General features: G+C 42.3%; 2 protein-coding genes across 4 annotated transcripts; one reads left to right on the top strand and one right to left on the bottom strand.

Annotated features, from left to right (window-relative positions):
* Positions 1–229: 229 nt before the first annotated feature.
* Lrrc57 (leucine rich repeat containing 57) lies at positions 230–5,918 on the bottom strand. 3 transcript variants are annotated; one of them, XM_057780231.1, is made up of 6 exons: positions 5,815–5,918; positions 5,451–5,556; positions 5,207–5,345; positions 4,301–4,569; positions 2,089–2,274; positions 230–1,421 (listed from the first exon to the last, which is right to left on the bottom strand). In XM_057780231.1, the coding sequence occupies exons 1-6, from the start codon at positions 5,916–5,918 to the stop codon at positions 1,380–1,382; spliced, it is 846 nt and encodes a 281-aa protein (XP_057636214.1). In that variant the 3' UTR covers positions 230–1,379. The 3 variants fall into 3 exon arrangements, with proteins under 3 accessions (XP_057636214.1, XP_057636213.1, XP_057636212.1); XM_057780230.1 differs by having other exon boundaries at positions 231–1,421; positions 5,808–5,901; XM_057780229.1 differs by having other exon boundaries at positions 231–1,421; positions 5,648–5,890.
* Positions 5,919–5,927: 9 nt separating this feature from the next.
* On the top strand, positions 5,928–25,469 carry Haus2 (HAUS augmin like complex subunit 2). Its single transcript, XM_057780232.1, has 6 exons — positions 5,928–6,078; positions 13,368–13,460; positions 14,097–14,166; positions 18,831–18,963; positions 21,671–21,779; positions 23,707–25,469. The coding sequence occupies exons 1-6, from the start codon at positions 5,986–5,988 to the stop codon at positions 23,911–23,913; spliced, it is 705 nt and encodes a 234-aa protein (XP_057636215.1). The 5' UTR covers positions 5,928–5,985; the 3' UTR covers positions 23,914–25,469.
* The last annotated feature ends 32 nt before the right edge of the window (positions 25,470–25,501 follow it).

Here is a 25,501-nt window from a genome sequence, read left to right as displayed (position 1 = left end):
TGGCGATGGCTTTGCAGTGTTCTTACCAGTGACAGTCTGAAAACTGTGTGCCTTCACATTCTCTTAAGCACAATTCCCAGTTCCTCAGAAACATCTGAGTGACGGTAGATTTCACTGCTCATCAAACATATTCCCAGTTTACTTTCAAAGAACAAAGCACCACTCAAGAGATTACAAGCTCTTCTTTAAATGATTGACATTGCTTCCAAAGTTCATTAAAAATATTTTATTTAGTATATCCTCTCATTCAGAGAATAACCATGATAAACATAGGTTATTTTAAAATACTATAGTAATGGTTTTCTTGAAGGTAATTTGATTAGTAGTTATAAATAAAAAAATGGGAGAAATTACCAGAAATAACACATGATTTTTAGTAAAGCTCTAGGAAAATCTTGATTATTAAAATTCATTTAAAATCTTACAAGTAGGCTTAGTGAGGCGCATGCCTGTAATCCCAGTACTTAAGGGGGTAGAGGCAGGGAGAATGTAATTCAGAGGGCAGCCTGGGCTACATAGCAAAAACCTAAATTGACTAAAAAACAAAAATTTTACAATTTTTGCATATACTTTTAGCACTTCTGAGCCCCCTACCAATAAGGCACCCACAATAGTAAAAAAAAAAAAATTGCTACTGCAGCCTTGGGGAGCATTCCTTGGTGGCTGAGGGGTTGGTGCTCCTCTTGGTAAAGCTTGCTTTAAGATAGCTACATATTTATGTACACCCCAAGTTCCAAGTGGAAGCACGGAACAAAAGCCTAAATCCTTAACCATACAAGTTGCCCACAAATTAGAATTTCATAAAAATATGAAGTGTTGGCTGGGCGGTGGTGGCGCACGCCTTTAATCCCAGCACTCGGGAGGCAGAGACAGGCGGATCTCTGTGAGTTCGAGGCCAACCTGGTCTACAAGAGCTAGTTCCAGGACAGGAACCAAAAAGCTACAGAGAAACCCTGTCTCGAAAAATCAAAAAAAAAAAAAAAAAAAAAAAAAAAAAAAAAAATGAAGTGTTAACACAGAGGTGATGTAACTGACTTTATGAAAGCTGGCACGCTACAACTCCAGAAAGTCTCTAGCTGTGGTGTGGAGTCGTCCTGTTACCAGGCAGCATTCCCTCAATGAACAGCAACTACCTCCTGGTTTCTTAGAGCCAGTTTCTTAGATGCTGGTTTTGAAGACCAGCGCTGGCCATCGCCCTACCCATGGCTCAAAATGAAAGGCTCTTCCTGCCTCCTAAGTCCTCTCCTTTAGCTTATCAAAAAGTTATTAAATGAAATGTAATCTGGAGTATCTCCCACATCAGGAGCCTTTAGCTCGGCCAGATTCCAACAGAGGTTCCAAGTCTGTGTCCTTTAGGGTTCTCATGGTCCTGTAGAACATCATGCAAACTTCTTCTTGGTGGCTGTGAACCTCTCCATGTACTAAAAACATAAGAGAAAAATATACATATGGTATTTATGGGCAAATATAAGGGTATTTTTTAAACTTAGGTTTTTAAATTTTTTTCTTTCTAATTTGACTTGGTTCATTTCATACAAAATTTACTTTTATTTTTCCTCTCCTTTTTTTAAAAATTTTATTTATTATGTATACAGTGCTCTGCCTGCATGTATCCCTGCAGGCCAGAGAGGCACCAAATCTCATTACAGATGGTTGTGAGCCTCCATGTGGTTGCTGGGAATTGAACTCAGGACCTTTGGAAGAGCAGGCAGAGCTCTTAACTACTGAGCTATCTCTCCAGCCCCTTTCCTCTCCTTTTTTGAGACAGATTATCACTATGTAATTCTGGATGGCCTTTTAACTCTGAGATCTCTCTGCCTCTGCCTCCCAAGTGCTGGGATTAAAGCCATACAACCACACCCAGAAAACTCTATTTAGTTACTAAAGCACATTGATTTTTTTCTCATGTCTATTACTAGGGAGATATGCAGAGTGTGGAAAAAGTCATCTTGGCCCAAATACAGTCTGACCAAGTCTTAACTGCCTCCAAAATGTGAACCTGGCGATGCCAACTGTAGACATCACCTAGGTTATCTTAGCATTTTTCTCTGGCAAGACATCAGAAATGTAGAAGATGCCAATACGTACCTTATCATAACCCTCTAGTTCTCGAAGTTTCTTTATTTCAAAGAGATTGCCTTCCACAGCGAGCAGGCAGATCTGGGAGTCGCTGAGGATGCTCTGTGGAAGCATGCTGAGCTCGAGGCAGTTCTCCTCCAGGCGCAGGACTTTGAGGCGTGGGCAGCAGGAGATCCTCACTGAGATCTGAGAAATCTGTCCAGCAACAAAGCAGAGGGCAGAGAGCACAGCGGCCACTTCTTACCACACTGAAACAGGCCTCGCCTGTGTCCTAGTTACTCTTGCACCGCCTCCGTCTTCTCACTGCCTACTCGTTGCAGAAGCCTCCGTTAACAAGCCTTCTGTCACTCCTCCACTTTCAAATGATGTGAAGGTTACCAGTAGTTTTTCAGAAATAAAAACTAATAATAAAAGCACTGTATATTCGTTACAGAAAACATGAGAATCATTAAGTTTGAGGGAAAAGTTTCCAGTAACCTGCTACTCAGAAACAACCACATAAACATTCTGACACCTGCTGCTGCCTTGCCAGAGCAAGGTTCCATGCTCCCCATGCACTGCTACATTGACTGGGCCATCCATCCTTTTCTTGCGACTCCGTCTTGTGCATGACTCTAGGTTTTTCCTCTCTTGAATTTCTTTGGATTTTGTTTTTACATCTGTTTCTTATTTTCAAGCAGAAAGCCCTAACACTTCATATTTTACATTCTCAAACTTCTCCTGGAAAAGTCATTCTTAAAGCTATTTCACTTATGACCTCAAAATGTGAATCAACAGTCCTGCCTACTAATCTCTAGTATAGTTTTGTATCTACAATTTTCACTAAAACATTGTGTAGGGCCTCCAGATCAGTATCAGACACTTTGTCTTCGATCCATTCAGTTCTTTGGCCCATTAAATGCTCCAAGTCTTTTCCTTCCCATGCTGTAGTGATGTGGGATTTCCCTCCATATGCTGTGATTACCACTGATAAATAAAGGAACTGTTTTGGGCCTATAGCAGAGCTTTAGGGAAAACAGAGCTGGGGAAGGAAGTAAGCTGAATGCTGGGAGAAAGGAGGCTGAGTCATGAGAAGTCATGTAGCCCCGCCAGAGACAGACACCAGAACTTTAGCTGTTAAGTCACAGCCATGTGGCGATACACAGATTAACAGAATGGGTTAAATTAATATGTAAGAGTTAGCCAATACGAAGATAGAGCTAATGGGCCAAGCAGTGATTTAAATAATATGGTTTCTGTGTGATTATTTTGGTTCTGGGCGGCCGGGACGAACAAGCAGCCCCTGCCAACGCTGCAGGATGAACTGGAGTCTCGTGTGTGCCACACAATTACTGTACCTCTCAGCTGCTGTCCAGTCCTAGGTCACCATATTCTATTGATGACCTCGCATCTCCAACCCTCACCTGGGAACTTTATTGCAAATGCAGATTCTTAGACCTTTCACCTTAGGTTCCCCAGATTATTCAACTAAGGTCTGAGAAACCTTCCAGCTACGTGGTATATCTAATCCATTTTTCCTTAAAAATCTCAGGGAAAAGATGAAGCCACCCTCGGAGTGAATATCATAACTATGGTCTAGCAGACTAGTAACCTGTACATGGTGGCTAATATACTGAGTTGTACATACATGGGACATAAAAGCTACAGAAACTAAAAGCTCTCTAACCTCGTGTTTCTTTCATCACTTTGCCTCATGCCTAGAGCAGAGTGCTTTTCCAAACGCTAACCAAGAAGATTCAAAACACGGCAAAACATTTCAAATGTAAAGTTGCCAATGATAAGGTCGCTCCAGAAAAACTGTCACTTAGGGATTTTTCAACAGAAGGATACTTAACCAAGCCAAAGAAAAAGATGTCTGAATCTTAGATTCAATGGGTTTAGGTCTTATCCCTCTATATACCATCCCTGCCCTGGCTCCTCACTGAGTGATTGGTGGTGTGAAACGGAACTGAAGATTTGCAAAACTTCCGGTAGTGTGTGTGTGTGTGTGTGTGTAAATATCTCACCGTTACTCTGTTCTGCCTTCTGCAAAACACCTTGAACACTATTACACAGTCACCATCAACGCACTCTCTGACATTGGCATTGAAGTAAGTTCAGCTTATGGAATATATCTTTTAGACTCTGATATCCTTGAAGAAACAGGAAAGGATTAGGAGACCGTAAAACCAGACATACACAGGGGAGGGGGCAGATCTCTCTCAGAAATAAAAGTACCGACCTGGTTCTGGTTGAGGTTGAGTTCGATGGCCTGTAGCTCCCCTACTGTGTCGGGTATACCCCGAATCTGGTTTTTAGAGAGATCTACTACATCCAGATGCCGCAGGCCGCAAAGTTGGGGTGGTAGTGCTCCCAGCTGGTTCCCAGAGAGGCTCAGGGTCTTCAGGGCAGAAAGCTGCCCAAAGGTGGACGGTAGCTCTCTCAGGTGATTGTTGTTTAGACTTAGAGTCTCTAGTTTTTTCAGATTACATAATTCATCGGGTAGAACAGCTGGTGAAGAAATTTTTTTTTAAGAATCTGATAGAACTAATGAAGTTTATAAAAAGACAGTGCAGTCTGCTTCATTTTGTTTTTGTTTCTATTTTTGAGACAGGGTCTCATTAAGTTGTCTAGGCTGGCCTTGAAATTATGATCCTTCTGCCTCAGCCTCTTGATTAGCTGGGATCATAAGGCCTAAATCACCAGGCCCCACTTCTTACACAGAATTCTCACGTCACGTTTAGGTATCACATTTTACCAACAGTGTTCAGAAGATTAAGGAGCTATTAAAATGCAGAAAAGCATTTATGTACGGGTATAGTAGTTTCGTTTTGTAATGGGGCCTCGGTATATTCTAACAACAATCTAGGGAGGTTTGGAAGATCCTTCCATTCCACCTCCCCGCCCCCAATTAGATAGCTCTGTTTACACCTTATCCCATAAGTCTTCTGAGTCCAAATTAACCTAGTAGTAATGATTATGCTATCCAAGGAGGCGTGTAGATTTAATTGCATTAGGCAGAAAGCTTCAATACTCTCAACATTCTGCATCTCCTGAGCTGATTTCATAACAAAATCAGCTTGTAAGAGGAAAAACACCCTCATAACTGCTGCTCACTAGCAAAAGCTAGCCAGCACAAAAGCCATACTCAGTTTGTTGTTGTTGAGGGAGAGGCTCTTCAGCAGAGCGAACTTTCCTATAAGCAAAGGCGGCAGGCTGTCGATCTTGTTGTTGGACAAATCGATGGTCCTTAGATTGCTTGTCAGCTTCTGCAACTCTGAGGGGAACTGAAGACAGGAGTTCACAGCGTGGAAAATCCCGCACCAATAAACTTGGCCACCCCGCCATCCCTCTCCCTTTTAGTTTCTCGGTCGGGTCCCCTCTCGTCTCACCTCGGTCAGACCACGGTCTTTAAGCTGAAAGACACCGGTTTTCTGCGCTGTTTCCACATGAGCGCGGAGGGCACTGTTTCCCATCCTAGCGCCGCGGCTCAGTTCCCTGCGGGAAAGAAGCGTAGCTGTCACCGCCCAGTCTAGACTTAGAGCCACCAGGTAAACCTCCCGTTTGGGTCTCCTGTCCCAGTTGTCACCTTCTGCCTATCCCTACTTCCTAGGGGGCAGCCAGAGAGTGTGGCAAGGAGAAAGCAGGCTGGTAGACAGTGCTACCACAAGGTCCTGCTGCTTTGAAAGCCGAGCTAAGGCAGGGGAGCCTCCGGCAGCCGCTGCCGGATCAGGGGGCTCGAGACTCGCCTCCTACGGCTCCGTGCAGAGAAGGCTCCGCCAGGGAACACCCGGGACCCGCGCTCGCCTGAGACGCGCTCCCAGGGCTTCCGCCCGGGCGGGAACGCCCTGTGACATCATCAAGCCGCGCGATCGTTCGTTGTGTGCCTCTCACTCCCCGCGCCAGTTCCAGAAGTGTGGAGGAGCCATGGCTGCCGCGAACCCGTGGGACCCGGCGTCCTCGCCGAGTGCGGCTGGGCTACTGCTGAACCGCTGGGTGACTTCGGGGATGGTCACTGAGGTACGCGGGGGGCCCGCGACGGCGTCATCAAGGGGGCGACAGAATTCCGCTGTGATGTGAGGTGGTGGTCGTGGCTGCGCGGGGCGGGAGTCGTCCTCCAGTTGAGGGCTGTGTTGAATACCCGGCTGGTATTGTCCCTTGGAGACTGTGGCCGTGACCATTCTCCCGTGGGTTCTTTAAGTGTGAGGGACCGAGCAGATGGCGTTCCCAGTACTCTGTGGTTTTGAGTGCTTGCAGGTTATCCCGGGCTACTTGTCGGAGATGGAACAGCGCTCTGCATTTTTCTTTTTTTAAAAATTTCACTGATACTGCTTCCACTAGACCAGCGATTCTCAACCTCCCTAAAGCTGCAACCCTTTAATACAGTCCCTCATGTTGCGGTGACCCCGACCATAAAGTTATTTTCGTTGCTACTTCATTACTGTAATTTTGCTACTGTTATGAGTTGTACTGGAAACAGCCGTGTGTTCGACGGTCTTAGGCGACCCCTGTAAAGGGTCGTTCAACCCTCAGAGGGGTTGCAAGCCACAGGCTGAGAACCGTTACACAGGACTGTAGAGTGGGGGCAGTGAGAAAGAAATATTGGCCGGTACTTAAAACGAGCATTTCCGACAACGTCTACTTGTGGAAATTATTAAAGTTTATTTGGGACAGGAGGTCTTGAGTACAGAAGAACTCCAGTGGAGATTTTTTTGTGGGAGCATCTTGTAAAGGTGTGTGTGTGTGTGTTGGAGTGTGAATAGGGGAAGCATTTGATTTTGAGAGGAGAATAATAAAGATCAGCCCAAGAAGTGGTTGTTTTAGACATGTACACACGTCAAGGAGGGAGACAGAAAAGGGAGAAATTGAATATGTGAAGGAATAATAGAAAATGATAGAAAGGAATAGGGAGACACTAAGGACTTTAAGATTGAAGGGAAGGAAGAAGTAGTAATTGAAGCCTGATGTGATGGCACTCTCCTTTAAGCCCAGCACTCCAGGGCAGAGGCAGGTGGATCTCTGAGTTGGAGGACAGCCTGGTCTACAAAGTGAGTTCCAGGACAGACAGAAAAACCCTGTCTCCAAAAAACAAAAACAAAAAGGAAGTTGAGGAAAGTTAGTAATTCATCTGTAGAAATTAGTGATGCAGACTTGATAGAAGACTTTTTTTTTAAATTCATAGTAGAGGTATTAGAGACTGCTGATATCCTAAAGTGTTTAAGAAACAGACAACCAGATGTGTCAATACAAGACTTGTAATCTAAGCACTTGGGAGCTGTGAAAGCAAGAAGATTGCTCAGAGTTCAAGGCTAGCCTAAGGTACAGAGTGAAGAAACTTTGTTTCAAGCAAAAAAGAATTACCCCAAAAGACGCAACAAGGTGACCACATTAGATCCCAGAACCCTCTTCTTTCCTGAACAGTCAGGCATGGTGGCCATAGGAAGACTCTGTCTCGAGAGATGCAGTGATAAAATAGTAAGGGCCAGCTGTGCTGAGACTGGTGGGCAAGAGTTCGGACCTTCCCTGAAGACCCAGCGTTGCTGTGAGTGTTGGGCTTTCACAGGCCTGGGCCAATACTCCAGCCTAGCCCTTCCTCACTCTCCCTGTGTTTCCTTTGAACCACATTGCCTACTTTTCCCACTTTGCATTGTGCAGTTCTCATGCCGTAAAACTTTGGATTATTTCCTAGCTTAACACATTTGAGACTCAGTGTCCCTCAACAAAGTGCTGACCGAGGACACGATTCCTTAACCACAGAAGAAAGGTACCCATAGATGATCTCAGACATTGGTGGAACGGTGGCTTTTAGGTACCTGTTTGGGTGGTAGTGGTTTTATGGTCATCTTCCTATTGCTAGGTAACACACATTAGCCAGTTTCTTGTTTTAAAATCTGCCACTCCACGGTTACTTGATAAACATCCTTTTTAAGTCTTACTGGACAGTTTCTCTCAAGAAGAAACTACTTAGAGACTTCTAGATTGATTTGACTCTAAGCAGACTTTACATATGAAAATTTTTTTCCTGCATTGGGGACACAACCTAGTACGTTTCCCATGCTAAGCAAGTGCTGTACTACTAAAACACACTCTCAGCATGATTCGTCATATGATCTAAACACCCCATCCCTGTAGTGCACATCCTTTGTGTGCATTAACAGTTAGAAGTGGGCTCTGGAGACATGTGTCAGGTTAAAAGCACTTGCTGTTCTAGAGCACCTGAGTTTGGTTCCCAGCACCCACCTCAGACAGCTCATAAGCGCCTGTAACTCTGACTCCTGGGCATCAAACACCCTCTGCTGACTTCCGTGGGTGACACACACAGGTAGCATAGACACACACACACTTGCACATAAATTAAAAGTAAATAATTTTTTAAAAGTTAAAGACGATGAGTAGGGGATGTATCTTAGCATTAGAGTGATTGCCTAGCATTTGTGAGACCCTAGCTTTGGTCGATCTCCAGCAGCCCCACAATATTTTAAAAGTGATATCTAACATTGTGATTCCCTGCCACTCCTCTAGAAAACAGCTTCTGTGACCTTTGTTCTGTCTTATCTCTCTCTTGGAGGATGACTAGGTGGTGAAAGAAAGGTAGGTTTAACTATTTGAAAGATAGTGACATATTTTCATTTGGTTATGCTCCTAGAATTGCTTTAGTGGCCTTACATCTTCGGTATGTTTCTGGCAAGACTGCGTGAGCCATAGGGTGTTATGGGCCATGTATAAATGAGGAAGGTGTCGGGGAGGAGACTGACCTCAGAATCTTCTGTTACATTTTTCTCAATGTCTGTCCTCTTCTGCAGTCTCCATGTACTCTCCCGTGAGAGCCTCAGCTTTTAACTTCTTTGCTATATTGTCTCTCTTTGACTGCCCCTTAGCTAGAATTAAACACGAGGAAAATATTACAGACTGCAAGTCTATTTATATAAATGGAAAGTAGATAGCATTTATTGGGATTGAACCAAGGGCCTTATACATGCCAAGCACCTTTTATTCTCTTACTGAATTACACCCTAGCTCCAGTCTTGTTGTTTGAGACTGTGTCTGGCTATATAGCCCAGGCTGGCCACAAACTAGTGATCTTGCTTCAGCCTCTTGCACCTGCTTCTCTCCCTTATTTCTTCCCTTCCTTCCTTCCTTTCTAATGTGTGTGTCTGTATGAAGGTGGGGTACCTGGAACTGGAGTCACAGGCAGTTGTGAGCTGCCGTGTGGGTGCTGGGAATTAAACCTGGATCCTCTGGACTAACAACAAGTACTCCTAACCACTGAGCAATCTCTCCAGCTCTTCACTTTCCTTTTTAACTGTTTTTTTTTTTTTGTTTTGTTTTGTTTTTGTTTTTCGAGACAGGGTTTCTCTGTGGTTTTGGAGCCTGTCCTGGAACTAGCTCTTGTAGACCAGGCTGACCTCGAACTCACAGAGATCCGCCTGCCTCTGCCTCCTGAGTGCTGGGATTAAAGGCGTGCGCCACCACCGCCCGGCCTTTTTAACTGTTATTAACCTGGTACACATCCTCATCATTTTGCCTGGAATACTGTAGCAATCACCTATCTAAATAGCGAACCTCTAAAATATGTATTGTGTATGTCATGTGACTGCTTCACCAGAAAATGTTTCATTCCTCCCATCTTTGCCTGATGACTGATTAGAATAGCATTCAGTGTCTTCTGTCATTATGTCCTTAGTGGAGTAGATACTTATTCTGATTATAGATTTGCCTTTCCAGCATGTAATGCTTCTGCCAAAAGCTTCCCATCTGTGTACTTACAGAATGACTTTTCCACTGTCTTAGTATTCTGCACATTATTACTGCTGACCAAGGAACTCATTTCATAGCCAGAGAAGGACAGCAGTGGGCTCACAATCAAGGAATCCGTGGTCTGAACATGTTCCCCACCAGCTGCCTGATAGGACAATGAAATGGCCTTTTGAAGACACGGTTACAGCTCCAGTTCGGTGGCAGCAGCCCGAGGACTTGGATAGGTTCTCCAGAGGGTTGTGTAGACTTTGAATCAGCATCCAGTGTGTAATACGGTTTCTCCCATAGCCAGGGTCCATGGGTCCAGGAATCAAGGGGTTGGAAAGGGAATGATTCTTTTCACTATCACCCCTAGTGAACCACTAGGAAAATTTTTGTTACCTATTCCAGTAACCTTAAGTTCTGCTGGTCTAGAAGTTTTGGTTCCAGAGCAGGAAGTGTTCCTGCCAGGAAACACAACAAACATTCCATTGACAGGAAGCTCAGACTTCCCTCTGGTCACTTTAGGCTTCTGATGCCCTTAGGCCAACAGGCTAAGAAGGGAATAACAATGTTAGGAGGGGTGACCGCTCAAAATTACCAAGGAGAAATTAGATTGCTTCTCCATGATGGAGGTTAAAGGATTATGTCTGGAGTGCAGGAGATTCTTCAGGGCGTCTCTTGGTTCTACCAAGTTCTGATTGAAGGCAATGGGAAACTACAGTGGCCGAACCCAGGGAGGCACAGACCCATCAGGGCTGAATGTATGGGTCACCACCCCTCCAGGAAAAGAACCAGGGCCTGCTGAGGGTGGTGGAGATACAGACGGCCATGTGATCAGTTACAGAAACAAGGATTATAATTGTTTCTGTTATATTTTGTTAAGAAAGTGTTTGTGCAAACATTTGTGTTTTCTTTCCTTGGTTTCTTTATCATGTAATGTCAATTAAGAGAATATCAGTGGTTATCATATCTATGTTTTGAGATACTAAAAGAATGTCCCTCCAGGGACATTACCACCTGTTCTAAAATTTATAGTGCATTTGCAGTTGTACATGTGATAGTTATGTTAGGTATAATTATGATCTGGGTATTGTTTTCATCTGGAAATCAAGCATGACAGAAGCACCATAGTGTGTCAGGTTGACAAGGGGTAGACTGGGCATGGCTACTCTTGGTTGTCAACTTGACTACATTGTGGAATTAACTAAAACAAGAGGCTTGACACCCTTGAGGGATTTTTCTTTATATCTCTTTTTGGTTTTCTTTTTTTAAAAAAGATTTATTTATTTACATTATGCAATGCCAGAAGAGGGCAATAATCTCATTGTAGATGGTTGTGAACCATCATGTGTTTGCTGGGAATTGAACACAGGACCTCTGGAAGAGCTCTTAACCTCTGAGCCATCTCTCCGCCCCCTGTTTTTTTTTTTTTTGGTTTGTTTGTTTGTTTTTGTTTCTCTTTATGACAGTTCTTGCTGTCCTAGAACTCTTTGTAGACCAGCCTGGCCTCTAATTCACAGAAATCCACCTGGAAAAGGTTTGGGTTTTGTTTTGTTTTGTTTTACTGGTTGGTTGGTTGGTTGATTTTTCAAAACAGTTTTTCTCTGGATTGCCCTGGCTGTCCTGGAACTCACTCTGTAGACCAGACTGGCCTTGTACTCAGAGATCTGCTTGCCTTTGCCTCTGGGATTAAAGGCTTGCGCCACCACTGCCTGGAGGGTTTTTCTGAATAAATTGTTTGAAGTAGAAAGATCCACCTTTAATCTGGATCTCTTGAGGTGGGAAGATCTACCTTTAATGTGGGCCACACCTGCTGATGGTGGGTTATTTAAGGACGGGGAAGAAGGAAGTGCTTGCTCTTTGCCTGCTTGCCCCTGTTATTGCTAGCAACTTCATTCCTCACTGGCATGAGAGCCTACTTATTCATGTCCTGGCATATACTGAAGATCAGCTGAGACATTCAGCTTTGTGGACTGAGTAGCTACTGGATTCTCGGACTTTCTGTTGGTAGAGAGTCATTGTTGGACTTAGCTGGACCACATCCTGTAGGCCACTCATAAATCCCCTTTCCATAGATAGATAGATTCATTCTATCAGCTCTGTTCCCCTAGAGAACCCTGACAGTTATGGACTCTAACTCTCTGAAAATGAAAACACAAATTAAACGCTTTATTTTGTAAGTTGCTTTGATTATGTATTTCATCACAGCAAGAGAAAAGTTCCTAAGACATATACCCACTTATGCATAGGCCTATGATAGTAAACAAGCTCTCCTCTAAAAGTTTACCAGAGGACTCAGTTGTCTGCCTTTCTGTACATGCAGTTCAGGCCAAAATGTTCTTCCTACCCTTTAGGAATATACTTGTATAGAAATGGTCTAAATTTGCTTGTTGCTATAGGCAGAGAAATTATATTATTCAGTCATGGGGGTACATGTAGAGCAATGCAACTGAGGGGTTTTAGAGGATTCTAAGGTTGCTATGTGCATTGTTTGAAGAGAAAGTACATGTACTCAGTATGCGCAAGGAAAAGACCTAGTGTGCCAAGTATGTTGTTACAAGTGGAAATTGTTCATAACTAAAGCCAAGTAGAGTCCTAGGCTAACTATCTCCTAATTTACCTGCCTCTAAATGACGGGGAAATAACAGAGGAAGACACCAGAGGTTGACTTCTGGCCACCACATAAATGCACACATATACAAATGTACATGAGCATGCATACACAAAACATGTGGTTCCGTGTGTGCACGTGTACACAAAAGCCTGGTGTTATGCTGTACACTTGAGAAGTGGAATCAGGAATGTCAGAAGTTCAAGGTCATCCTTTGGCTATAGCAAGCTCAAGGCTAATTTGGGTTATATTCGTCCTTATCAAAATAAAATAGAAGCAGAAAATATGCATTGCTATAGTTTTGATATGTTCTTTGTGTTAGGTGCAGTTTTGGACATGTAACTTTTATTTTATTCTATTTTGTTTTATTTTTTTATTTATTTTGAGGCAGGTTTTCTTTGTGTGGCCCTGACTGTCCTGGAACTCTCTCTGTAGACCAGGCTTGGTTTAGGAGGTCCTTCTAGCTATGTGTTGCTTTTATTGGTTAATGAATACAGAAACTGCCTTGGCCTGTTGCTAGGGCAGAACTTAGGTAGGTGAGGGGACGGACGGACACTAAATGGCATGCTGGGAGAAAGGAGACAGAGTCAGTGAGAAGCCATGGATCCCCCGATACAGATGCTTGGAATTTTACAGATGCCTCAGCCTTGTGGCGATACACAGATTAATAGAAATGGGTTAAATTAATGTAAGAGTTAGCCAATAAGAAGTTAGAGCTAATGGGTCAAGCAGTGATTTAATTAATACAGTGTCTATATGGTTATTTTGGGGCTAAGCTAGCCGGGTGGCTGGGACGAACAAGCGGCCCTCCTCCTGCAACACAGGCTGGCCTTTAACAGAGATCCTCCTGCCTCTGGAGCGCTGGTGACATAATGTTATTTTTAGTCTCTTGTGTATTATATTCTAGTGTGCATGCTTTTTGTAGCTTACTGTGCTTTCCTTGTTCATTTACCAATAGGAAATGTTAGGTACATCTAAGAAAATGGTTCCTTGCTTTGAGAACTTCTCCAGATCACAGCAGATCTCAGACATGAAAGCTAAAATCCACCAGGTAAATTGTGAGCTTTTCACTTCTACTTCTCCATTTAAAAAAGAGTGTAGTATGCTGGGGTGTAGTTCAGAGGAAATGTGGGTACTTAACATACAAGATGTCCTGGGTTTGATACCTAATTCTAAAACAAACTCTTAAAAAAAACCTCTTAATTGTTGGAATAGCATTCTTTTGCAATTAAAACAGTGCCTGGGGGGCTGGAGAGGTGGCTCAGAGGTTAAGAGCATTGACTGCTCTTCCAGAGGTCCTGAGTTCAATTCCCAGCAACCACATATTGGCTCACAACCATCTGTAATGAGATCTGGAGCCCTCTTCTGGCCTGCAGGCATGCATGCAGACAGAACACTGTATACATAATAAATAAATAAATCTTAAAAAAAAACAAAACAGTGCCTAGTGCATCGCTTTTTGTAGTAGTTAATTGTAATAACAGGAAGGCAAGATACCAAAATGAAAGGCTCCAGTGATTTACTTTGGCTTTTATATAAACCATCCTTCCATCCCACTTAAGGAATGGGTATATATATGTCTTATACTGTGCTTCTGTAGCATGTCTATTTTATCAGTCTTTTAAGCCTTTAAAAACTTTAGGACACTTTCTGAGTAAGCTAAACTTTCCTTTTGTTCCTCATGTAGAACAACCTGGAGATTGAACTTCTGGAATTGGAAAAGGATACAGCAGATCTTATTCATCCTTCCTGTTTGGGTAAAGTTGCTTGCTTAAGAGTAACCATTAGGATTTCAGCTTGATCTTGGATTACTGTATATAAACACCAGGTGGCAGAATTCTAATGTCATAACCTTTCCTAGGTATTGTCCCAAAACTAACATGTTTTCAGGGTTTTTTGTTTGTTTTGTTTTCTTACTATATAGCCTTGGCTAGCTTGGAACAAGTCCACTTTACTTGAGAAGTGAAAATAGCGTATAGAAAGTGACCAGGGGGCTGGAGAGATGGCTCAGAGGTTAAGGACACTGACTGCTCTTCCAGAGGTCCTGAGTTCAATTCCCAGCAACCACATGGTGGCTCACAACCATCTAAAAATGAGATCCGGTGCCCTCTTCTGGCATGCAGGCATACATGGAGGCAGAACACTGTATTGTATATGTAATAAATAAAATCTTTAAAAAAAAAAAAAAGAAAGTGACCAGGTTGGCTCCTCTGTTAATCTCCCTTTCTGATGCCACAACAAAATATCCAAGGCTGGGTAGTATACAAGGAAAAAGGTTTAGCTTGCTTACAGTTTTGGAGGTTTCAAGGCACACAGCGCAGCTAGAGTAAGGCCACATGGTAGATGCCATTCCAGTTCTGGAGCTCTTGGTGGACAGACATCACACCGAAGACAAGAATCCAGAGTGACTTAGGTGTAGGACTCAGTCTCACTCTTTTATAAAACCCATCCCAAGAAAAATTATCAGTAATCAGAAACCAGGCATAACTAAGATTTTGTTTATTTTTTTTAAAGGGTAAGCAAGCAAAGTTTAAGAACTAGAGATAGCTCATTGGTTAAGAGCACTGGCTGCTCCTCCAGGAGACCCGGTTCAGTTGCCAGCACCAACATGGTAGCTCACAACTGTTTGTAACTCTAACCTTGAGGAATCCATGTCTATGGGCACTAGGCACACACATAATGTATACACATACATGCAGGCCAAAACTCATACACATAAAAATAATTTTTTTTTAAAAAGTAGTAAAATAATAGCATTCTGAAGCAGGAAGGGTTTTTGGTTTTGTTATATTTTGTGTAGTTTTGAGACAGGGTCTCACTATGAAGTGCTGGCTGGCCTGGAACTCACTGTGTAGACCAGGCTAGCCTTAAGCCTCTCAGATTCACCTGCCTGTACCACCAAATCCTGGGATTAAAGTCATGTGCCGCCATGTCCAGCAGGGAGGGGTCTTAAAAATGAACTAAGTTCTTTACCAAGGGCATGTTGCCCTCATTGACTTAATTGCTCCCCATTCCTCCTGAAGCCCTACACCACCTCCCAGAACCACCACACTTAATACTAAGCTCCCAATACCTAAATGTTTGTGGGACACATTTCCTAAACCGTAGTAGCTTCTCAAAGACAAAAGATCAATTTTAGGGCTGGAGAGATGGCTCAGTGGTTAAGAGCATTGCCTGCTCTTCCAAAGGTCCTGAGTTCAATTCCCAGCAACCACATGGTGGCTCACAACCATCTGTAATGAGGTCTGGTGCCCTCTTCTGGCCTTCAGGCAAACAAGCAGACAGAATATTGTATAATAAATAAATAAAAATATAAAAAATATATAAAAAATAAATAAAAGATCAATTTTACATTTTTTGAGTTCTTTTGTTCGTTTATTTGTTTTTTGTTTTTGAGACAGGGTTTCTTTGTGTATCTTTGTAGCCTGTCCCAAACTCACTCTGTAGCCCAGGCTGGCCTCAAACTCACAGAGATCCACCTGCCTCTGCCTCCCACGTGCTGGGATTAAAGGTGTGCGTCTCCACTGCCTGGAGTTAAATTTTCCGAAAGGGCTATGTATACAGGTGAATTGGTAGAGTGCTTGTTTAGTGTTCATGAGGCTATGGATTTGATACCTAGCACTCCTTATTTAGCATGGTGGCACATACCTTTAATCCCAGCACTATGGAGGTAGAGGCAGGCAGGGAGAAGTTTAAGTTCATCCTTGACTACATAATCAGTTTGATGCCAGATTAGAATACAGGAAACTCTGTCTCAAAACACAAACCAAACAGAGCTGGACAGTGGTGGCACAAATCTTTAACCCTAACAGATGCGCACACCTTTAATCTCAGCACTTGGGAGGCAGAAGCAGGTGGATCTCTGTGTGTCTGAGGCTGACCTTGTCTACAGAGCGGGTTCCAGGACAGCCAGGGCTACACAAAGAAACTCTGTTGCAGAAAAACCAACCAAACAGTGCTGTCAAGATCTCTCAACAGATAAAGGGCCCTTTCCACCAACCCTAAGAACTTGAGTTTAGTCCCCAGGTTTCACGTGGTAGAAGAGAATCACCTCCCAAAAGCTATCCTCTGATCTCTGATGCTGGTGCTGTGGTATTCATGTGTGCACCAACTGCCACATACAAATAATAAATGCAGCAAAACAAGCAGAGCTAGTTAGATGGTTTTCATGGGTGAAACCCTTGTGGGTAAAACGACTTTCTGCTAAGTCTGATGACCTGAGTTCTGATCCTGGGAATCACAGGCTGAAAGGAGAGAACTGATCAAAAAGTTGTTCTCTGACTTCCACATTAAACCCTGTGAGACATTTTTACACATATATACATACAAATGCACAAAATTAAATAACTTAACAAGCCTTCAAAGCTTTTAAACAAATACTGGGACGAAAGGCTGGGAATGTAGTTCAGTGATAGAGTCCTTGTTTAGCATGTGTGAGGCCCTAGGTTCAGTCTCCAATACTATAATAAAAGTTTTAAAAAGTGAAAAAAAAAAAAGAAAAGAAAAGAAAAAGAAATTTCCTGAGGAAAAAAATTCTAAATTTGGGAATGTTCTGTAGTTACGTAAGAGTATGCTCTTGAGTTGGTTAGTTTGAGGCCAGCCTGGTCTACAAGAGCTGGTTCCAGGGGCTGGAGAGATGGCTCAGAGGTTAAGAGCACTGGCTGCTCTTCCAGAAGTCCTGAGTTCAATTCCCAGCAACCACATGGTGGCTCACAACCATCTGTACTGAGATCTGGTGCCCTCCTCTGGCATGCGGGCATACATCGAGGCAGAATGTTGTAGACATAATAAATAAATAATAAAAAAAAAAAGAAAGCTTTAATAAAAAAAAAAAAAAAAAAAAGAGCTGGTTCCAGGACAGGCTCCAAAGCCACAGAGAAACCCTGTCTCAAAAAACAAAACAACAATAACAAAAGAGTATGTTCTTGGAATAAAGTTTTAATAATAAAAGATTGCTGGGTGGTGCTGGTGCACACCTTTGATCCCAGCACTTGGTAGCCAGAGGCAGGTAGATCTCTGGGTTTGAGACTATCCTTTTCTACAGAACTAGTTCCAGGATAGCCAGGGCTACACAGAAAAACCTTGTCTCAAAAACAAAACAAAAAAAAGAATAAAAGATCATGGTATTCTGAATGACTCAGCAGGTAAAGGCATTTGCCATCGAGCCTGATGCCTTAGTTTAATCCCTAAGACTCACATGAAGTAGAGAACCTACTCGTGAAAATTGAAAATTATCTTCTGGCCTTCACACATAGTGCCTTGGCACACATGTAGGCTCTCCTGCGCGCGCGCACACACACACACACGTATACACACACACACACACGTACACTAAATGTAATTTTTTTGTTTAATTTTGTTTTTCAAGACAAGGTTTCTCTGTAACTTTGGAGCCTGCCCTGGAACTTACTCTGCGTGACCAGGCTGACCTTGAACTCACAGAGATTTGCCTGCCTCTGCCTCCTGAGTGCTGGGATTAAAGCCGTGCACCACCACTGCCCAGCTGTTTGGTTTTTTGTTTTGTTTTGTTTTGTTTGTTTTAAAGAATAAAAAGTTGGGCTGGTGAGTGGTTAAGAGCACTGACTGCTCTTCTAGAGGCCCCAGGTTCAATTCCCAGCACCCACATGGTAGCTCACAACCGTCTGTAACTCCAGTTCCAGAAAATCTGATACCATTATACCAATGCACATAAAATTAAGTTATTTTTAAAAAAGGAATAAAAGGTCATGCAGTTTATAATCTACTCTCTAATATGTCCTTTTGAAAACAAAAGGGGTGTGTGGATGGGGAGGGAGGAAATTTAATTTTAAAATTTATGATTATTATATGAGAATAGGCCCTGGATTTAACGCAGAATAAAAACTAGATTTGGAAAATACAGGAAAGCATTTAGTACTAGAGTTTGTTGTTAGTAGGAAACCTAAGAGAAAATAGGCAAAAATAAGATAAAGTTGATGTTACTAAAGAAAACAAAATAACTAAGATGTTTACAGAGATTGTGAAGTTGATTTATTTATTTGTTTGTTGTCTGCTTTTGAGATCGGGATCTCTTGCTTAGACTAGGTCTAAACTCCTAACAAGTGATGCTCTTGCCTCAGCCTGAGGAATGCCAAGACTACAGTCTGAGCCACTATACGCAGCCTTAGATTAATGCTGGCTTCGGTATTTTTACTATATGTGTGTGGGTGTGTGCCTGGGCACTACATGTGTGCAGTGCCCACAGAGGCCAGAAGTAGACATAGGCTCCCCTGGAACTGGAATTACAGATGGTTGTGAGCTGCCAATGTGGGTCCTCTAAAAGACCAGCAAGTGACCTTACCCATTGAGTCATCTCTGCAGTCCCCCAAGAAAGAAATTCTTAAAAATTCTAAAGCATGCTTGTGCTGTTGCTAACTGTGGCTGCCATCTTTGGTTTATGTAGTTGAGAAGTGTGATACCCTGCAAAGCATGAATAGTCATCTGGAAGCCGTGCTAAAAGAGAAGCGGGCCATCAGGCAAAGACTGCTGAGACCCATCTGCCAGGAGAACTTGCCAATGGAAGCTGTTTATCACAGGTTAGATCACGAGGCAGAAATGGAGAATTATGCATGCCTTTTAAGGTAGCTTTTGTTTAGACTGGCAGTTATGTTGTAACATAATTCACAAAATAATATTTTATTGATTGTATTTATTAACAGTACTACTGTTGATACATTAAACTGGAAAGTATCCTTTGTTTTTAAATAATTATAACTGGAAAAAAAGAAAGGACTTTGTTTTGCCACTTGTATCTTAGGACTTATAAATTATGGCTTTGATGAAAAATATTAGATTCCTAACATGCAGTACAATGATTAAAATCTGCTTTATTATGTATAGACTGTTTCTTATGAAATACATTGATTATTGCCTATATATAAAATTCTGTTGATATTTAACAAAGATAAAATATTAAAAGACGCAAAAACTGAAGCTAGGCATGGTGATGCATGTCTTTAATGTTAGCACTGAGGAGGCAGAGGCAGGTGGATCTCTGGGTTTGAAGCCAGCCTGGTCTACATGGTGAGTTTCAGTATCAGGCCTACATAAGGAGACCCTGTCTCAAAAAGACAGATCAGGTGAGTGAACAAAAACCGGAAACGATGTGATTTTTTTTGAGACAGGGTCTTATATAGGCTGACCTCAATCTTACTGTGTAGTCGAGGATGAAAAAATGGACTTTGTTCTTACCTCTACTGACCATGTGTCTCAGAGTGTCAGGCAAGTGATTTAAAAACAAAACAAAAGCCAGCAACAACAAAAAAATGAATTGAGCAATGATTTTGAAGATTTTATAATGCAGATTCAAAAAATGTGTGGTATTTTGCAGTGTAGTATTTTTCCTTGTTGTCTTCTCTGTTCTCTGAACTAATATGAGGCTTTGTCTAGGGAAGTGTCTTCATATGAGATGGTTGTTACCAACAGCTGAGTGTTTCTTTTTTTGTTTGTTTGTTTTTGTTTTTTGAGACAGGGTTTCTCTGTAGCTTTGGAACTGTCCTGGAACTAGCTCTTGTAGACCAGGCTGGCCTCAAACTCACAGAGATCCTCCTGCCTCTGCCTCCCAAGTGCTGGGAATAAAGACACATATCACCACACCCATTTCCACTGAGTGTTTTCTAGCCGTTAGAATTTAGTTATCATGAATAATGTGTCTTTCCATTTTAATTTTTTTTGGGGGGGGGGGGAGTCTTTTGAAACAGGATTTTTCTATGTAGCCCTGGCTGTTCTAGAATTTCATATGTATACTAGGCTGGCCTAGAACTCACAGATCCTCTGCCTCTGCTTCCTGAGCACTGGGCACTAGAGTTAAGGCTGGCACCATGAAGCCTGGCTCATTCTATTTTTCTGTTTGATGACAATTCTAAATTTTGCCTTCAGTGAAAGAGAACCTTCTTACCATTAATAATTCCATTAAAGTGTTAATGATGCTCCTTAGATTTGCTTATAAAAATTAAGTCCTGCCGGGCGGTGGTGGCGCACGCCTTTAATCCCAGCACTCGGGAGGCAGAGGCAGGCGGATCTCTGTGAGTTCGAGACCAGCCTGGTCTACAAGAGCTAGTTCCAGGACAGGCTCCAAAACCACAGAGAAACCCTGTCTCGAAAAACCAAAAAAAAATAAAAAATAAAAAAATAAAATAAAATAAAAATTAAGTCCTGATTAAAGGGAAAGAAACAAAACAGCTAAAGAAGAAAAGTTAAAGGTCTGGAGAGATGGCTCAGGGGTTAAGATCACAGACTACTTTTCCAGCACCCACATGGCAGTTCACAGTCTTATAACTCCAGTTCCAGAGGATCCAGTGCCCTCTTCTGGCCTCCGTGGGCACTGCATGCATGTGGTGCACAGAAATGCAAGCAAAACACCCACACACAAAATGAACATTTAAGAGGAGGAGGAGGAAGAACAGTTCGTTTTTCTCCTTGTACTGCTTTTCTTTTCTAGCCACTGTCACAGAATACCTAACAGAAGAACTTGGTTGGGAAGAGACTTCTTTGGGCTCACAGTTTAGAGGCAGTACAATCCCGCACTGTAGGGAAGACATTGTGACTGGTGTAAACCCCTCGAGGTGTTCAAGGAGGGGTCCCTGTCTCTGAGGTCTTCCAACCACCAGGTTCCACTCACAGAGCACTGTAATGCCCTGGACTTGAAAACCCACCAATCCCTAACCCTAGAAAGCATCACCCCCAAGAAATGCTCTATAAACCCTGTCTTCTGCTCAGTTCTCTGCCGCTTCTTACTCCTCACCCTAGTAGAGGCAGCCATCCTCCTGGATTTTCCCTAGAAATCTCTTATGTGAGGTTTCTTGTGGGATGCAACGTAGTGGTATATCATGACTCCTGATTGCCAGGATACCTTTCCCTGTAACAGCTTCGTTGGGGAAATACCCCCCACCCCCACCCCTCCGGGAACAGTGCTGTAACACACTGTGAAAACACCTCAGCCCAGCCCCTAGCAGAGCTGTAATGCTTGCAGTGAGGAAGCCTTCATCCGCAGAACTGTAACACACACAACTAGGGCAACTCCATCTGCAGTGGCAGGATTGTGGCATGGCTTGTTGACATCTTAACAGATCAGGAATTGGAGAGCAGCTTCAAGGACTGCCCCCAGTGATCTACATCTACCAGCTAGTCCCTGTGTCCCAAAGCTCCAATGAATCCCCAAACAGCACCACCCAATAGGGACCAAGTGTCCAAACATGGGAGCCTGGGGGGTAAATTTACATTCACCTCTGCACTCTCTTTCAGACATATGGTACATTTGTTGGAATTGGCTGTGACTTTCATTGAGAAATTAGAAGCCCATCTTGAAACAATTAGAAATATCCCTCATTTAAATGCAAACCTAGCGGAAATGGTGAGTATTACTAATATAGCTGCTCTTAATTCTTACACTAGAATCTCAACTGTGTCACTTTCCTAGTTAATTTTTTTGGTTTATGTTTTTTTTTAAAAAAATATTTATTTATTCATTATGTATACAATATTCTGTCTGCATGTATGCCTGCAGACCAGAAGAGGGCACCAGATCTCATTACAAATGGTTGTGAGCCACCATGTGGTTGCTGGGAATTGAACTCAGGACCTTTGGAAGAACAGCCAGTGCTCTTAACCTCTGAGCCATCTCTCTAGCCCCTTTTTGGTTTATGTTTTATTTTTTCCCCATAGTCTCATGTAGTTAAGGCTGGTCTTAGACTCCTAAATTAACAAACAAAGCAATGTATACCTATAGTGATATTTTATTATTTATGTTTTAGTCAATAACGCTTGCCTAGAAACCAGGTAGTGGTGTCACACACCTTTAATCCCTGGATTTGGAAGGCAGAGGCACATGGATCCCTGTGAGTTCAAGGCCCCCCTGGGCTACATAAAATCTATGCAGAAATAGTTCCAGCTGGTGGTGGCTCACACCTTTAATCCCAGCACTAGGGCGTTACACGCCTTTTATCCCAGCAGTACAGGGGACTGTAAAGTGAAAGGAGACAGAGGCTCAGGGCTCAGTCTGCAGTCGCCCGGCCTTGATCGAGGTAAGAGCTTGGCTGCTTTGCTTTTCTCATCTTCCAGCTTGAACCCCAATATCTGTCTCTGGGTTTTTATTATTCGTGCTATGTATTTCATCATGACATTCTCGTGGATGTGTGATTCCCTTTGTTCTGCTGTCTTCTCGTCTGCTGCTGTCCTCTCCCTTCTCCATCCAGTTCTTCATGTCCCTCTTGCTTCCTCTGGATAGTGTCTCCTTTTATTTGCATGTCACATGTATTCTCTTTTTACCCTCTCTCACATCCTGCTGTGTCTCTCCTTTCACTGTTTCTCTTTTATATTCATAACACAGACATACAGTTAAGATATAGGCTACATATATGAGACAAGACTTATGGTGTCTTTCTGAGCTCAACTAATTTCACATTGAGTTAGTCGTTATTAAAATCATAAAACAGATACTTTTTCTTAACCAAGCATGGTGCCCTACACCTTCTAGTTATTTGGGTGCCTGAAGAAGATTGCTGTGGAGTTTGGGACTGGCCTGCACAATGTAGTAAGTGCCAGACTACCTTAAGCTACAAAGTGAGATAATGTCTCAAAACAAAAAGAAACATTTTTTAAAAAGATTACTGTAACATCATTTTCATTTTTCTATTCCCTTTCCATCTGCTTCCCTCCTCCTCCTCCACTCCCATGATCTTGTTGTGTAGCCCAGGCTGGCTTCAAACTCACTGTCTTTTTGCCTCTGCCTTCCAAGTGCTAGGATTTTAGGCATATACTGCCACACCTCGCAAAATACATACTTTTTACTTTATAGGACTGAATTTGTCTAAATATAAAATACAATTATTAGGAATTGCTATAGTGCTTTCCTGGTGTGAAAGATCTTTGCTGCATTCTAAGCACCAGAAGAAAAGAAAATTGCAGAATCTCAGACTTTAATCACCCTACACCTTAGAAGCATTTAAGACAACTTTGGTGACACACATATGCCTGTAATCACAGCGCTAGGAATGCCCGTGAATTCCAGACCAGCCAGATATAGTGAGAAAGCTTGAGGTTATTTGTGTCGAGTTTGAAGTTGATGTTAAAGGAGAAGTGAGCTCACAGATAGACAGATAGTGTGACCTCACAGATAGATAGTGTGTGGTTGGGTTGGGGGTAGAGACACAGTTTTTAAGGAATTTTTGCAGTAAGGGACTAGAAAAGATCAGATGTTAATTTTTGATGTATCTATTTCTGACATAATGGTAATCGGTAACTGATTTTTTTTCTATTTTTCTTTATTTCAAATGTAACAGAGAAAGGCTTTATCCAAGATGGACAATTTGGTGAACGAGACAGAAGAACTGACAGAGAATATACTCAGGTGGCGAGAACAACAGAAGGAAATTTCTTTGTGTGTCCCCAAAATCCTTGCTGAGGAAAATTATCTTCACAAACTTGATAGAGTACCTCCTTCACCTTTTGTTTCTAAAGCCCATGCCCAAACTGTTAATGCCAAGTGATTGCCATATTTACTTTTGCTTAATTACGTGAAGTCAAAGAAGTCCGTTTCCAGGTGATATGTGACAGGGAGATTTGGTAGACTTTGTTGTTAGCCACTCTGAAAAAGCCCTCTTCTATGGAATGCCGGGGCCAGGGAGATGTCAGCAGGAAAAGCTCCTGCTTCAATCCCTGGGATCCACATACCACTTTTTCATATGTTCCTCTCTTTGATAAAGCTACAAAAAATCAAATATATGTGTGTTAACCTATTATCAGTGAATTAGACACTCATCAGACAGAATCTGTATTATGATTCTGTGTCGTGTCTTTTAAAAACATTTCTGAATTGGAATATCCTGAGTCTGAAGATTTTTGTGGTGACTATCCCTGTTGAGATTGTTGAGATTGCGGAATGGTCACACAGCGGGCCTGTTGCCCCTGAAGTCTTTTTTTTTTTTTTTTTTTTTTTTTTTGGTTTTTCGAGACAGGGTTTCTCTGTGGCTTTGGAGCCCCTGAAGTCTTAGTTCCATGGCTGGCACACCGATGAGACAGGCCGTGTGACCAGGCTGTGCAGGGAGGCTTCTGTGGGACACTTGCTTTCCTTCTGAGAGTCTAGGATGCTGGTATATACCAAGCAGAAAGTATCTTTGCTACTGGTCCCTGAAAAAATCCTGGAGTACCACATCCATAACAATTTTGGTGTAGACAGCATTTCACAGAGTCACAGTTCGATTGCTGTACTAGTTCACGGCTGGAGCGTGGTGACACGAGGTCTCACATATCCTCTTAGCAGATCACTGGACCTGCTTGTCTTCTCAGGAGTGCCTGGGAGACAAATGCTGAGCATGAAGAACGATGAGGGGGGAAGAAAAGGCATATTGCAATCAAATTTAGAAGTTTTTGTTTTGATACTTCTTATATGTAGCCAAGGTAGAACTTGAACTTACTATGTAGCCCAGGCCTTCCGAGTGCTGGAATCACAGACATGTGCCATCACATCCAGCTAAAGTTTGTAATGGAATATATGATATATTTTACCTACCTAGGGCTAGTCATAAAATTAGAGACTAGTCTACTTAAAGTAGAATAGTAACAACTACCTCAAGCTGTTCTCGCTCGCTACTTACAGTAGTAAGTACTCTGGCTTATGTTTAAACTGGGTTCTGTTTTCCTTTGAAATGTGTGCACCAGTGTGTCCATCCTGTTGCATTCTGTGTCATGGAGTTCAGCGAACCTTCTGTTCATCACATGTTCAATATAAGGCTTCACCTGTTAGATAGTAAAATAGATGTCCCAAACAGGATCCTTAACCCTATACCCTGAAAAAAAAAAAAAAACTATTAAAAACAGCAGATCATTATTTTGAGAGTCTACAGCTTTTACAAATGTACCGTGCAAAAGTGGTGTTGAGATTTTGACCATCACCCAGATAACTGATCAAAATCCTTATTTGTATTTTATCTCAAATCTTTTTAAATACCTATTCATTTTCCTTGTATATTATGTGTAGATATATTCATTATCATGTTACCACTATTGTTACCCTGTTGGTTTTGTATCTATATTTTCTATTAATGCCTCAAGGTGTAAAAATAAACTAATTTCAAC

Source organism: Chionomys nivalis, chromosome 9, assembly GCF_950005125.1.
Source record: "Chionomys nivalis chromosome 9, mChiNiv1.1, whole genome shotgun sequence".
NCBI lineage: Eukaryota > Metazoa > Chordata > Mammalia > Rodentia > Cricetidae > Chionomys > Chionomys nivalis.
This window is presented reverse-complemented; position numbering and strand designations above follow the sequence as displayed.

Excerpts from the sequence above, each read along its gene's own strand:
- Lrrc57 (XM_057780231.1), bottom strand. The coding sequence starts at position 5,918 with ATGATGTCACAGGGCGTTCCCGCCCGGGCGGAAGCCCTGGGAGCGCGT. Across the intron at positions 4,570-5,206 it reads CCTCAACAACAACAAACTGA|CTGTTCTACCCGATGAATTA; the intron begins GTATGGCTTTTG and ends TTTCTTCACCAG. Across the intron at positions 2,275-4,300 it reads TCAACCTCAACCAGAACCAG|ATTTCTCAGATCTCAGTGAG; the intron begins GTCGGTACTTTT and ends GTTGCTGGACAG.
- Haus2 (XM_057780232.1), top strand. The coding sequence starts at position 5,986 with ATGGCTGCCGCGAACCCGTGGGACCCGGCGTCCTCGCCGAGTGCGGCT. Across the intron at positions 6,079-13,367 it reads CTTCGGGGATGGTCACTGAG|GAAATGTTAGGTACATCTAA; the intron begins GTACGCGGGGGG and ends ATTTACCAATAG. Across the intron at positions 18,964-21,670 it reads ATGGAAGCTGTTTATCACAG|ACATATGGTACATTTGTTGG; the intron begins GTTAGATCACGA and ends ACTCTCTTTCAG.